Source organism: Zonotrichia leucophrys, chromosome 6 (assembly GCF_028769735.1).
Source record: "Zonotrichia leucophrys gambelii isolate GWCS_2022_RI chromosome 6, RI_Zleu_2.0, whole genome shotgun sequence".
Classification (NCBI taxonomy): Eukaryota; Metazoa; Chordata; class Aves; order Passeriformes; family Passerellidae; genus Zonotrichia; species Zonotrichia leucophrys.
The window spans coordinates 12,922,798-12,936,350 of NC_088176.1; the positions used below are offsets into that span (position 1 = coordinate 12,922,798).

The following is a 13,553-nucleotide window of genomic DNA, read 5'->3' on the forward strand; positions in this document are numbered from 1 at the left end:
TCTCAGGCAACATGACTGCCTGATTAATGGTTAAGCCTGATAAACACATGCAGCAAATGCTTGTGGGACATGTGTGTGACCACAACATTTGGCTGGCCTGTTCCTGATAAAATTAATGGCCAAGTAAGACAGAACAGTTAAGAGCAATCCTAACATTTCCATGACCATGATTTTTGCATGTATCCACATTCTCCTCTTGTAAGAAAAGATGTATGTGTACATTGGAATAAAGGTTTGATTCCCTGTTTGTTCAACACTTTATTTGGCAGATATTGACCAAATATAAAGTAAGCTAAGAAGTCTTGCAGATTTCCCACACAAAGACATGCTGCTTGATAGATTTAAGAGATGACTGAATACCAGGGTGGCATCAAAAGAGCTGTGCTTGTCCAAAGAATGGAATCATGGCCATGAAAGTTTTCAAATCTGTTGTCTGTTCCAAGCTGAATGAAAGACTGGCTACTGAAAAAGCAAGCCACTAGCAACATTTGTTTAAACTTTTTGTGTGTTGTGCTGTTTATTAGTGCCTTAATTTGGTTTTATATTGGGATTTTGGTTGGAAGTTTTCTTTCCTTTGATTTATTTAGAGATCATTTAACAAACACTGGAATTTTGCCCTCTAGGGACTCTGAAAGTGAAAGAACTGAGTAATTTTTGGAGGTTCTTGTCTCATGCACAAGAATGAGCGTTCCCAGCATCTCAGTGGATGATAATAATGGTAGAGTTGTGAGGTAATAGGCTTCTGATGATAATGCTCATGTAAAATTGTCAAGGGACTGAGAAACCTAAACTGATAATCATCCTGTTTTGCAGGGTCTCCTTTAGGTTTATATCTGCATGTAAAATATCATTAAAATTAGAAGAGGTTTCTATTTTGATTATTGTCTAATAATGAATTGGTGGCTTATGGTATTTTTAAAATGTCTTGCTATTTTATTTTCAGCTTTCTAAGGCTCCTGTTATAAGCAAGGTGTCCTATGTGAACAGCTTAGATCATCTCTTTGAGGAGAATGAAGAAGATGGAAGGTTTGTTTCTTAAAGCTGGTTTGAAAAATGTGGGATGGTGTTGCAGAAGCTTGGATTTGCCTTGTCTCCCCAGAACTGATGGAGTTTGATTAGCAGCAGGCTGAGCTTTGCCTGCTGATGCCACCAACATACAACTGAATGACAGGACCTACAAGTGTTTCTTAAATGGCAAAAGCTGAATGACAGGCTCTCTCCAAGCAACAAGGAATGATTTGTGCTGCATCTGTTTATCCCTGAAGAGCCAGGCTAAATTTACTGATGCCTTCGTTTTAGGTCACTGAGCCAGCTAGCAGCTGCTGGTCAGGCATGAAATAGAAATATTTATGTAGACTGACTGTAGTAGTTTTTTCAAAGGCATTTGCAGCTCAGTATTGGTTGCCAGATTTTGCAGGCTATGGGTGTCTTGAGTAGTTACACAGGTCAGTGAACAGAACTAATGAGTATTCTTACAAGAGATCTTTTGGGTAGGAAGTGAAATGTGGTTTATGTGTTAATGGCAAGTGGTGGTTATGAGTATGTGTTTAACTGCTTGTGTGATTAACTGTTTTGATTAAAGAATTTGACCCTGGTAACTATGGGCTTACTGCCAATGGGGTAGCAGATACTCCTGTAACTAATAGTGTTTAACAAATAAAATACTTGTTTGGTGCTTAGAAAAAAGTAAACATTCAGCCACAAGATCAAAAGTTTTGTGTAATTACAAAAACTTTATCAGAGGTTCATTGAGTATTTGTGTCTGACAGGCCAGAAATTGATTGATTGGTTGTGTTGTTGGGAACTTGTTAGGTTTTGGGAAAAAATACTTTGTGTCTTGGAAGAGCAAGATGCTTGAGTTTTACACAGATGCAATGCTTCACATGGTTTTGCTGTGTGTAAATGGCTCCTGACTCCAGGGCTCACATTCAGAGCTTGGGTTTTGTTGCTTGTGCTGTAAATATTAAATGGTGATGTATGCTCTGCTGCTGTTATTTCAGGTTAGAGGAAATAGTGAAGCGGTTACAGGAAGACATAGAAAGAGAGGAAAATGCTTCAAATGGAGAAAAAGAGGATAATGCCAATGGAGATGATCTCCCAGAAGAACACAGGTCCTTGCAACTCCAAAACCAATGAAATATTGATCTTTGCTTTTGTAGCCATTTTTTCCCTTACCTCTCTCTGTTTCCAACAATTGTTAATATGTTTAATGAGAACCATTTTAGAATCTTTGGGGGTTGGGTGGATTTCCTTGGGTGCAGCTGTATTTTAACAATTCAGCTTTCACATAAGACTGATGTGTTCATAATCTACAAATAACTTTCTCAAGCAGGAAATAGCTTCTCAGTGTTTGAATTGATAAAAGCAATTTTGAATTTTACAGGGCCTTTATGAAGAGATTTTCAGTAGCAACTTATGTCATACCTGACAAACACCCTGGAGAAGATTTATTTGATTTATCAGCAGCTGGGAAAATCTTCACTCAACATAACCTTGACTTGAGGAATTTTCACTTTGTCCCTCAAAATCGTATAGAATATCTGCTTGTGAAGTAAGAATATGCTCTTCACTTTGCTGTGTTTACTTGTACATTTTTCTTGGTTTTTTTAGCAGTTTTAAGGTACTGTTTAATCTTTGCATGCAAATGAGCTCTGTCTTACTAAATAGGCAAGACTGGTTCCCTTTCCCTGGAATTTTCCTTTCTGGGTTAGCTTTACAGAAGAGTAAATTGTAATTTGAAGCTTCCTTCTTTCCTCCTCTGGAATTCTTGAAAAACCTCTTAAATGAGACATGAGGAAAACCAGTGTTCTGGCCTCTTCCGTATTTCTACCACACTGGGCTGTCGTTGATAACCTTACCACTTTGTGGGAGACAAAAGCAGAAGTGAAATGTTCTAATGAACACAAGCTTAACCATGTGCAGACTGAAAGACCTTTGTGGTTACCTGTTTGTGACCTTCTAGTGTTACATTATGTCTGCTGATGCTGAAAGACTTTTTGTGCTTCCATGCTGGATGGGCCTGGCACTTGGGGCTCTCTCTGACCAGGATTGCAGAGGGTCAGGATCTCTGACATCTGTTAGATTCAGTCACTGAGCCTCTGGTGTGTCTGTGTACATAAACAGCTGCTCTGCAACCCACAGGCATTGCTGCTCTATATTTATGGGGCTGTCACACTACAAATAGCTGGACAAATACTTGCCTAATGCCACAAGTGAAAATCCTGAAAATTCCTGGGTATTTCATTTGGTATTTTATTCCAAACATGCACTGGGGGAACTGAGAGAGTTCAGTTACTCTTCAAGGATTTTTATATACATGAGTATGTGTGGTTGTGGGTGTGAAGAGGTGGAGAGTGACTTCTCATCTCTTGAGGAAGTGGTGGTTGTGATACACTCCTTTGGCTTCAGGCCTTTCTATTAATGTTTTGAAGATCACAAGGGTATGAGCTTCAAAAGCATCTTGTAAATCAGTGACTAGAGGAATGAGGATTAAACTGATCATCCCTTGCAGAAGGCAATTATGATTTAATTGCTTATGCATTCAGCCCAGTTGGCAGGGCTGGCACAGACTGGCTGCCCAGTTGGCACAGGGAGGTCTTACCAGTCAGGCAGGTAGAGGGTATATGTGGGAGTTAGGACACAGATCTCTCAACACAGTTACCTGATTTAATAGACAGAGAGAATAGAGGAGACTAAAGAAGGGTGTGGGGGAAACAGGATATCTTTAATTCAGCTGCTTATGACATCCCTAACTTTCTAATGAAGAATCATAGAGTATACTGAGTTGGAAGGGACCCACAAGGATGATCAAGTCCAACTCTTAAGGGAGTGCTCCATTTGGGATTTGAACCCATGAAATTGGTGTTACCAGCCCCCTGCTCTGACCAGCTGAGCTCATCCTGGTGACTAAAGCTCCAATAATTCAGTAGTAGCAATAGCACACTTTCTATTATCCCAACAGCTGCTGTTTGCACCCCACAAATTTAGACTGTGAGATTATGCTGTGGGATTTTAATTGCATTAGTTTGCCCTCCAGAACCTTTATTTAAAAGGGAATTTTAAAAAATTTTGGAAACAATATTTTTTTCTCTCTTATTCTGTTGGTAGAGGTCATTGGATAGTTTAATAGTTTTTTAGTCATTTAATAGTCTCATTGAGCATAGCAGGCTGTCTGTGTAGTCAGGCATAGTGGTTCATAGTACAATAGTGTAAATCAATGTTTGTTTGAAACTATTATTCCCTAATAATGCAGATGTTTCCAGACTGTATAGTATGGCTTTATAGAGAGAAAGATAGTTGTTCTAAAGGACATTTGTAAAGTTGATTGCTATTAAAAATCAAGGCTTGATTACTATGACATTTCATATAACTAATAGCATAACACCTGTTTTGCATATTCAGATCTTTCTTTGCTGTTGATGATGATCTGAGGGATGAGGAAGTTCTTATGTTTTTGTGAAAGTGATGATGCAACCACTTATCAATTTTTATCCTCTTCCTTGCTCCTGTTTTTCTCTTACAGTTCTAGTATATCACAGCAGCTTTTTTTAGTTGTTAATGGCATTCTAAGTTCTGCTTACCATGATACACAGTGTCCCATTACAATTCTGAAGTGGCTGTTCCAGGTAAGTCTGTGCCATTCATGCAGTTACCATAACTCTGTGCGTGTCCAATGTTCTTCCTGGAAGCCAGTTGAAGAACTTTGTGAATCTGTTCCATTAACAGCTTTTAAATTAGATATTATTTTCTCTCCTGGGTTCTGATTTGTTCTTCCATCTGGAGTACTTTGATTGTCACTAGGGGTGAAACAATTGAGAGCCTTTTCTCCACACTCTGAGTGAATGCAAAGCTACATGTCCATGTTCATATATGCTACTGCATTGAAAAAGGACACAGTAAATGAGGGAAGGTGCTGTGGGCCACATCATGAGCAAATGCTAATCTTATTTCCTTTCACTCTTAGAAAACAATACATGCTGCAGTATGCAAAAGTACAGAAGTACCATTTTCTACATATATAATCTTCTAAATCATCAGTGATACCAGCATTGTCAGAAAATTTTCATTTGGAAAAGGTACCTTATGGCTCAGGAAGAAGCCTGGAGTCATTTTCAAAGGAAATGTGGTGACTCTCTCCTTTCAAGATAGCTGTGTCAGTCTCTGAATCACCAGGAATTTACACAGTGCTGTTACTCACAAAAATGCCTCCCTCCAGTCTCCATTCTGTTATTAATTGCCACATTCTAACTGCACCTGAAACAAAAAAGAAATCTGGACCACCTGGGAAATTGCAGCTTCAGTCTGTTGACTGACTTTCTACATTTGCCAAAAGCAAAACATTCTGCTTTTCCATGTCCTTCCCTCCAGCCAGTTAAAAAATTGCTTTCCTCCTTTCTGTGAGCTCTGGTGTTCCACTAATAAGGAAGAAGTGTGAGCCAATTGAGATCACTTGCAGAGCAGGAAACTGTCCAGCACCTGGGGGAGAAAAAGAAGTTTTTGTTGGGCCAGTGAAGTGCTCCAGGAAATCTGAACTGTGCTTCAGGGTCATGCTTTTGTGGTTAAGAGTTATGTGAAAAACTGAGAATTCATTGTTTGGGTTTAGTATTGCGTATGTCCAACTTGTCTGTGACTGGAAAGGGGTGTAGTTAACTCTGTTGCCTTCCCTCCTGCTCAGGGAGCTCAGTTTGATCACAGATACAAATGGGCTCCAAAGGGGTGTGTGATACTTTCTGTTCTCTTAACCCTCAGAACTTGTTTATAAACCAACATGAGGTTACAGCATTCTGATACTGTAAATAATTAATTTTTGATTCTTCCTTTAGAGGCTTTGGGGTTAGGTTTTTTGTTTGTTTGTTTTTTAATCTTTAACTCATTTTACTCTACTGGGAAGTTTGGTGTTGTTTTTGTTCTGGTTTGATGTGGGGTTTTTTTTTTCTAATTAAAAGAAAACTGATGCCATCATGCAGCTTGGTTTTTGATGCATAGCTTCTCTGTTCACAGATGATGTCTATTCATCCTGACCATTGTGTTTCCACCAAGATCTTGGACAGATTGATGGAGTTATCACTAAAAAACTGTAAGCATTTGAAGGATGGAAAACTGACCACCTGAGTGAATGCACTTCTCTCATCAGCTTAGAAAAGTGTTAGTGAGGAAGTAAAAAGCACTAATTCTGTTGGGTGATTTTGGCTTGAATTTAGGCTCTAGGTTTACTAATGTAATGCAGAAATTACATTAGTAATGTAATTTCTACATTACTAATGGTGTTAATTAATTAATATTAATTAATATTAATATTAATAAGGTGGGGGCTGACCTTCACTGAGTGTGTGCAACCTGTATCACAGTAAATGGTCCTGGCACATACCTCCAAAGTAGTGCATCCAGTACAGAGCCTTTTAAACTCACTCCTGGTGTTTCACAAATGGAATTAACCTGAAGAGAAGCTCAGTCTGCTCAAAAGTTTACCCTCCTTTTCATCTTTTACTTTGGATGAGGCAGACATTTGTAGCTTAAGGATTACAAGATGTTTTTCACATTGTCATTCCCAGTATGTAGCACTTCATGATTTCTTTTCCAGATAAATGACAAAAATTAAGTGAATCATACACCTGCACAGAAACACTTTGAAGGATCTGCTTCAGCCCACAGTGCTTCTAATGTCTTCTGTGTTTTGTCTTCTTCCTTTGTCTGTACTCAAATATTTCTCCACTACAAGTTCCTTTGTATGTTCCCCATGTCTTCATTCAGATCCATCAAAAGTGATATTCATTTAAGACTACCAGCTGACATTGTTAAAGTAATGTGGTTCTCTTGAAGTATTTGCTCAGGCCTGTTGAAATTGTATCCTGTATTTTAATTCTTGTTTGAAATCAGAGCTGGTATCAGAGGCAATGTAGCCTCCTTTATTTTATGCCTTGCTGGCATTAGGCTTGATTTTTTGTTCTTGAATGAACAATTCAAGATAATGAATGAGCATTCAAATAATTAAGGCTAGGAGTTCCTTGTTTATCACTTCTGTTCCAGAAGCCTTGCCTGTTTTCAAATCTTACTTAGCTTCTCTTCTAGTCCCACTGTGATAACACCCTCACCTTTGCCTGTACAAATTACAGGCAGTAATTTGTGTTCTTTGACAAAAATATTGCTTTGTTGCTTGTTATGCTGTTTGTGATGAAAGAGAACTATGACAGAAAATGGGTGGAACTTGAAAGCAATTGACCTGTTATGTAGGCAAGATGTGTCCCTAGTGTAAGATACTGTATTAGACTTTTTTCCTCCCTCCTTGTTCTGAAAATAAGCTTACTGTTTAATGTACTGACTCCTCTGGGATGAGAGCTGGTAAAATTGATGCAAACTGCTAAGCTTATTTGTTTCCCTTAAAAGTAACTAATGCTAAGAACTAAATTTAAACTATTCTATTCCATGTCTTGTATTTGTAGCTTCCATCAGTGATGAGCAGCTTAAACCATGGATTCCCTCAATAGCTGATATATCAACTGTTTTTGTCAATATGGGTGTTGGGTTCAGATCTCTCTTTCCATTGCAACATCTCCAACCCCCCTTCAATGAGCATGATATTTTGTAAGTGTTTTCCTTTTGATTTTTTTTCCTAGATACTGTGAAAACAAGTTTGTTTTTTTTTCTCAGAATCTAGAATCAGAAGTTTCTTCTTTATTTCCTTTCCCATACTCTAGAAGTTCTTGGCTCAGCTCTTAATGAGAATAAATAACTCTGGAATTCAAACAATGCCTTCTAGGTAAGGATTCAGCAAACCAGAACATTGTCCTTGTCCTGCATCTTCCTAGTGAGGGTTTGCAGGAATACTGGCTAAATAGCTGGGCAAAGTAATTGGCTACAAGTGGAGTTAGATGTGTGTGTTGGGTGCTCTGGAACTGAGGAGTACTTGGATTTGGAGGCATTTTGATACATGCAGGATTTTTTTTTTTCCTTCAGTTTGATGTCAATAAACCTTTGTTGCCTTTTGAATTGTTCATTTTTTGCTCAGATTGTCTTTCTTCTATTAGAAGTCAGGTGCAAGAATCAGCGAGTCAACAACAGCCAAGAGGAGATGAAGCCACTGCCAGTCCAGTGTTCCCCAATCTCCTTGAAAACAATTTAATTAATGTGATTAAGGTGAGAAAACTCCAAGGTTTTTGTGGGTTGGGTTTCTTTTTTGTGTGTGTGTTTATTTTTGGGAGGGAGGGATAGGGTTTGCAATCTAGTCGTGAGCATGTGTTTGAGTAGATGCTCTCCTGAGACTTCAGCTTCACAGAAGAATTTATTGCAGGCATTTTGCAAGCTTCAGTTTCTTGTCTTCCATTGGCTTCACTCCCAACTGCAGAGTTTTTCTGCTCCCCTTATACAGCTGTGGCACTGTATAGAATATGTTGGCTCCCTCACATAGAAGAAACTATCCGCTCAGTATTACTGAAGTATTTAGACAATATTTTGGCCTTTCCTTCAATTAAAGGAGGATTATCTATGTAGCAAAGAAAGATCTTTCCTGCTCCAGTAGTATCTGGGCAATATTGCCATTGCTCAAAAAAATTAGTCTCCAGCAGTTATTTTAATAAAAGGATGGTGTTACTGGGAGAGAGGGACATGTTAGTAGTAGACAAGTGTTGCCAAAACAGTACATCATTTGAGGTACATTTTACTGTGAGTGTGGAAAACTTAAGTTCTCATCATGCTTCAAAATAAGCTAAAATAATTCCATATTTTAATGCTTTGTATTTCTTTTAAAGTTTCTAGTTTTCTGTACATCAGTAATTCACGATGGATATACTGACCAAGAAATATGGCTGTTGCTTATATTGCTATTTAAAATAAGCTTGGAGAAACAGTTAAAACCTTTTCTGACAGATTTTCAGTGCCTTTTTTTCAACCTTCTGATGAATATAAAAGACTGGGATACAAAGGTAACGTCATCAATTTATTGTACTAGATTTGTGAAACTGCAATTTCTGTTTGAAGTTTTCTTTTTTCTTTTTTGATGTATCAGAAAAGTACTGGCTGAAGATGTAATACAGAATTTTCAATAATAGTACAAATAATAATATGAAAAATTCAAAGCTTTGTGTTTGTGTGAGATTTAGGAAGTGGGTGGGTGGGTACACTGAGAGGGTTTTTGTTGCATGTCATTGAGTTGCCTGTCCTCTTCTACAAGTTTGTTTATCTTAAGATTATGTGTGCTAAAATAGCTGTATGTTTAAAATGGCAGTCTGAAAGAGTGAAGAAATTATTGCACTATGCTGGTAAGCTGTCATTAAAAACATTCTGATCTCAACTACCCTGCTTTGTTGTATTTAGCAGACTCACCTGCTGGTGCAGCACAGACGTTTCTATGTACGTCATCTCTTGTTAGCTCAGTTCCTTTTATCAATCATGCCGCCCGTGTTTCTGGGGAGTAGGCGTGTGCTCCTTTGCAACTAAAGCAAACAGCCCTTCTTCAGTTTCAGGATGTTTTGTTGTTCTTTTGAAGATGCCTGAGCTGTGCCTGTCAGTGAGTGAGCTCTCCAGCAATCCCCACAACCTCCTGTGGCTGGTTCAGCTGGTGCCCAGCTGGATCGCGCGCGGACGGTAAGGACGCTGTCGTGTCAGAAATGCATACATCATTCACACTTAAAAAACAAAAGGGATTTGTTTTCTCATATGTTACAGATGTATGGTGTGCATGTACACCTTCCTGATCACCTCTGCTGTGAAAAAGGGTTGTTAAATCCTTCATGTGGTTTCTGGGCTGTGGGTCCTTGGTACACTGTAGCAAAGGAAGGCTTAACTTCAGGTTCTGACATCCATCACTGTAATTGTTGTCCGAGTGACCAAAATTGAAATTTCCTTTGGGTGATTCATGTCTGCTTCTAAGCATTATTCTGAGTTCTGTATCTTTGAAATTAATAAACTGTAATGTGAGTGAGCAGAATTAGTTAGGTCATTACCTTCAGGCTTGGAGACAAGAATCTATCATTGTTTACTTGTGCAGAAGCTGAGCTGCAATGAGATTAAAAGGATACTTCTGTTTTACTAGCTAACTTACTGGTTTATATTGCACCTATATTCAGAAAATCCAGTTTAATATTTGCAAGCAAGTTTATGTCTGAGGAAGACAGGCGTAGCCTCACATACTTTGTAGAAACTGTGGGTTTAAAACATTTTAATGGAAATAATTTTTAATTGTTTTTCAGGGAAGTAAAAAGGCACCTTAGCCTAGTGATAATTGCAAAATTTCTTCATAAGAAGCATGTAGAAATACCTCATGACAGTGACAAGCAGGTACTGCTTACATGTATTGTCTTTGTAGAATTTGAAAGTTCAGAAAACATTAATATTGTATGCTTGTGTTTTATGTTTTAATATTGTAAGCCTGTTTTCAAGAACTTTGCCAAATGACCAATTAATAATTTTCTGTTTAGATTAGTGTTAAAAGTGCATTTGCAGATGTGTGTAATCTGCATGTTCTGCAGCTTGTGCTTGCTTATATGCCTAGACATTAGTTTTAGTCATTAGAAAGTCTACACTTCTTTGAGTCTTCCTTTTATAATCATGTGGAGACACTGTTTTCATAGGTTTGATCTTTTATTGAGAAAGTGTACAAACACTGAAGTCTGTGAATAGCCAAAAGTTACTCAAAGCATGAAAACTTCTTTTTTAATTAAAAATCCCTTTTCTGTTCCTGTTCCAATGGATAAGTAATATTGTAGGGGCACTCAGTTTCCAATTTTGTGTTGTTAGTAAGTCGGTCCAATTTGTTAATGCTTGTATCTGTAGATGTTTCTTCTGTGTCAGTTTCTGGTGCGCATGAAACCTTCTTATCTGCTGAGGAAGATGAGAGAGATGAGAAAAGGGCAGAAGGAGCTTAAAGATGATGAAGTTCATGCAGAACTAGAACATGAGGTATATAGCCAAGTGCTTTTTTGCTTTTGTTTTTTATGCATCTTTTTAATATTTTATGTATAATATTATATATTATAATACTATTTGGGGAATATTTCTTTTGCTTTTTAACAGTTCTCTATGTGGAACTGTAAATACACTGTTTAGTTACTGTTCATCTTTAAACTGTTATTAATTTTGGTTATAGCCATGGGGGAAGGAAAGGACTATGTGGTGGAGGAACCTGTATTGGGTTGTTTTGCAAACAGGGAAATGGTGAGATTTTCTGAAGTCACAGGGAAGTCTTGAGTCTCTCATTCTGTAATCAGAGGACAATCTTCCCTCCCTTCTGATGTCATCAGTGAAAACTGTTCAGTGCTGATCCAAAACTTTAACTTCGGGTTTCAGAAAATATTTGTGAATATTTTATTAGTATCTTCTCTCAAACAAGTGATAAAAAGGTTTAGTATTTCCATCCATCCAAAAATTGAATATTGGTTTGGTTATTTAAGTGGTTGTCATGGAATCTCTCAGCAAGTGTTTTGATCTGGGGGTAGATGAAGGGAAAATAAAGCCAACTGCTGAATTTAATTTTCAGTTAGTAAAACCACATTTTTATGGATTACTTAGGTTATTTAAACCAGTATAATAATACTGGTTTAAAATGTTTGTAATATGTGAATATACTGTTTCAAATTAGTTATTTAGGCAGATATGTTGATATACTTGTCCATTGGCCTGGCTGTTGGAGGATTCATTCCAGAAAGCAGAGATGGTTCCATGTCTAGATGTGAAGAGTTAAAATAATGGTGCTTTCACTGCTAAAGGTCTTTTGATTTCTCTCCAGGTATACTACCTGATCTATGTCCTCCTGCATCTAGTCAGTGAAGCCAGTTTCCTTGATGTTGTAAATTCTAGTCAAAGGGTAAGTATCTTTAGTGGCTAGACCTTTAGATTTTAAAATGTTGTTTATCATGCACATTTAGTGTGTTTTGGTAAGAGCTATCACGTGATGGAAGATCACCAGTGCATAAGAGCACTGGGGAAAGCTTTTGTTCTGGGCAAGGTAAATGCAGAAGAACTTCTGTGTGTTTACTACAGAGAAAACTCTTCTGTGTTTCTGTGAATGCAGCTACCTCCAGACATAAGGCTGTGGAAGAGCAGGCATTTGTTGTGGTAATCTTTCTCAGAAGGTATCTGGAGGTAAACTTAACACAGAAATTCTAAGTCAAATGATTCTGTCAGCTTTGGAAGTCGGTTTGAAATTTTTCAGTCTAGGAGAAAATGACTTCAAAGATATCCAGTAAAACGTTTTCAGGCACATTTCAGTTTCCTGTGCTGGAGTGCAGCAAGTGAAAGCAGGACTGTAGCTCTGCTCTGTAGTGGTAGTTCCTTTTTGCCATGTGATGTGAACATCTGAGTAATTCTGTCTGCTTAGCCTTTCAGTATTTCTATTCAGATTTCTCTGTTCATTTGCTGGGAGTTGCTTGCTGCAAGGTTTCTGTGTAAACCTTCTGCCCTATAGAATCACTCTTGGCTTTTAAGAAATCTGTCACAGGAACTGTTTGAGAGACATAAACCAGTAATGTTTGGCTACATTTGGATGCTTAGGTGTCTCAGTATTACTTAGATTTGTGGAGAACTTGATGTTTTCAATTATTTTTTTAATGTCTCAATTTCTTAAGGAAGAAAAACTTTCTAATTCACTGACCTATTAGCCATCAAGTGGCAAGAGAGGTATGGCTGAATATTGTGCAGGCTGAACTTGTGCAAAATCAATCTTAACTATTTAATTTCTGCCCCTCTTCCAGTTAGAGAGGATAAATTGTGGTGGCCTTGAGACACCAGCAAATGTTTATAAATAGAATTTCAGCATGGCTCACCTGTTCTGCAGAGTGGAGCCTCTTGGCAGCTGTTCAGTGAGAGATTGAAAACAGGAATTTTATGAAGAAATTAACAGAATGTGAAAGACCTTGGGAGTCATTATCAAGAGATCCTGAAGTGCAAAACTGCTTTATTAAAGTAATCAGAAATTTAGAGAAAATTAAAGATCAGCGCATAAAACCTTGGATATATTTTACCTGCTCAGCCAATTCCTACAAAAGAAATTACCTGAGTCATCATTACTGAAAAGGTTATTTTCAGCTATTGTAGCTTCAGAATTTTTTTTGCTGATAAAAGATATGAATGGCACTGCAATGTTTTTGCTATTTTGGAGGCAGAAAGGATTTGCAAATTAGTTAGAAGGAACTTTAGAATTTGTGTTGTATAGCTCTGCTATACTTTGAAGCTGCTTTTAAAAACTCTTAGACCTGCTTTACCAGGAGGATACAACAGATAGAGGATCTTGCAATGTGACCTTGTTTTCTTTCTTTTCCCTTTCTTAACTATGTATTTCTGAGAAAAATTCAAACTGAAGCATGTAATTTTTAAATTGATATAATATTTAAATAAAGCCTGTAGTTTTGACATGGAGGATTAATAACTGTACACTTCTGTCTTTATTTAGCAACACTTAATAAAGCTTTGTCGTGCCTTGGTTAAGCACGTGAAAGGTGATATTAGGGAAGATGCAAGAATGTTTTATCGGTCTAAGGTAAGATGCAGAACTTGATTTTGTGTTTTGTTTTGGTTTTGGGGTGGTTTTTTGTGTTTGTGGTGCATGTTGTTCCCTCATCTCA

At 37.6% G+C, this 13,553-nt stretch overlaps 1 protein-coding gene across 2 annotated transcripts in view; it reads left to right on the forward strand.

Annotated features, from left to right (window-relative positions):
* Positions 1-13,553, forward strand: part of SLF2 (SMC5-SMC6 complex localization factor 2) — a 29,323-nt gene that overhangs the window by 11,756 nt on the left and 4,014 nt on the right. For both annotated transcript variants that reach the window (XM_064716661.1, XM_064716660.1), the window contains exons 6-18: positions 944-1,026; positions 2,001-2,111; positions 2,384-2,551; positions 4,523-4,625; positions 6,001-6,076; positions 7,440-7,581; positions 8,025-8,133; positions 8,745-8,918; positions 9,482-9,579; positions 10,185-10,272; positions 10,768-10,893; positions 11,720-11,797; positions 13,382-13,468. In XM_064716661.1, coding sequence (XP_064572731.1) covers positions 944-1,026; positions 2,001-2,111; positions 2,384-2,551; positions 4,523-4,625; positions 6,001-6,076; positions 7,440-7,581; positions 8,025-8,133; positions 8,745-8,918; positions 9,482-9,579; positions 10,185-10,272; positions 10,768-10,893; positions 11,720-11,797; positions 13,382-13,468 — 1,443 coding nt within the window. The remainder of the gene's footprint in view (positions 1-943; positions 1,027-2,000; positions 2,112-2,383; positions 2,552-4,522; positions 4,626-6,000; positions 6,077-7,439; positions 7,582-8,024; positions 8,134-8,744; positions 8,919-9,481; positions 9,580-10,184; positions 10,273-10,767; positions 10,894-11,719; positions 11,798-13,381; positions 13,469-13,553) is intronic.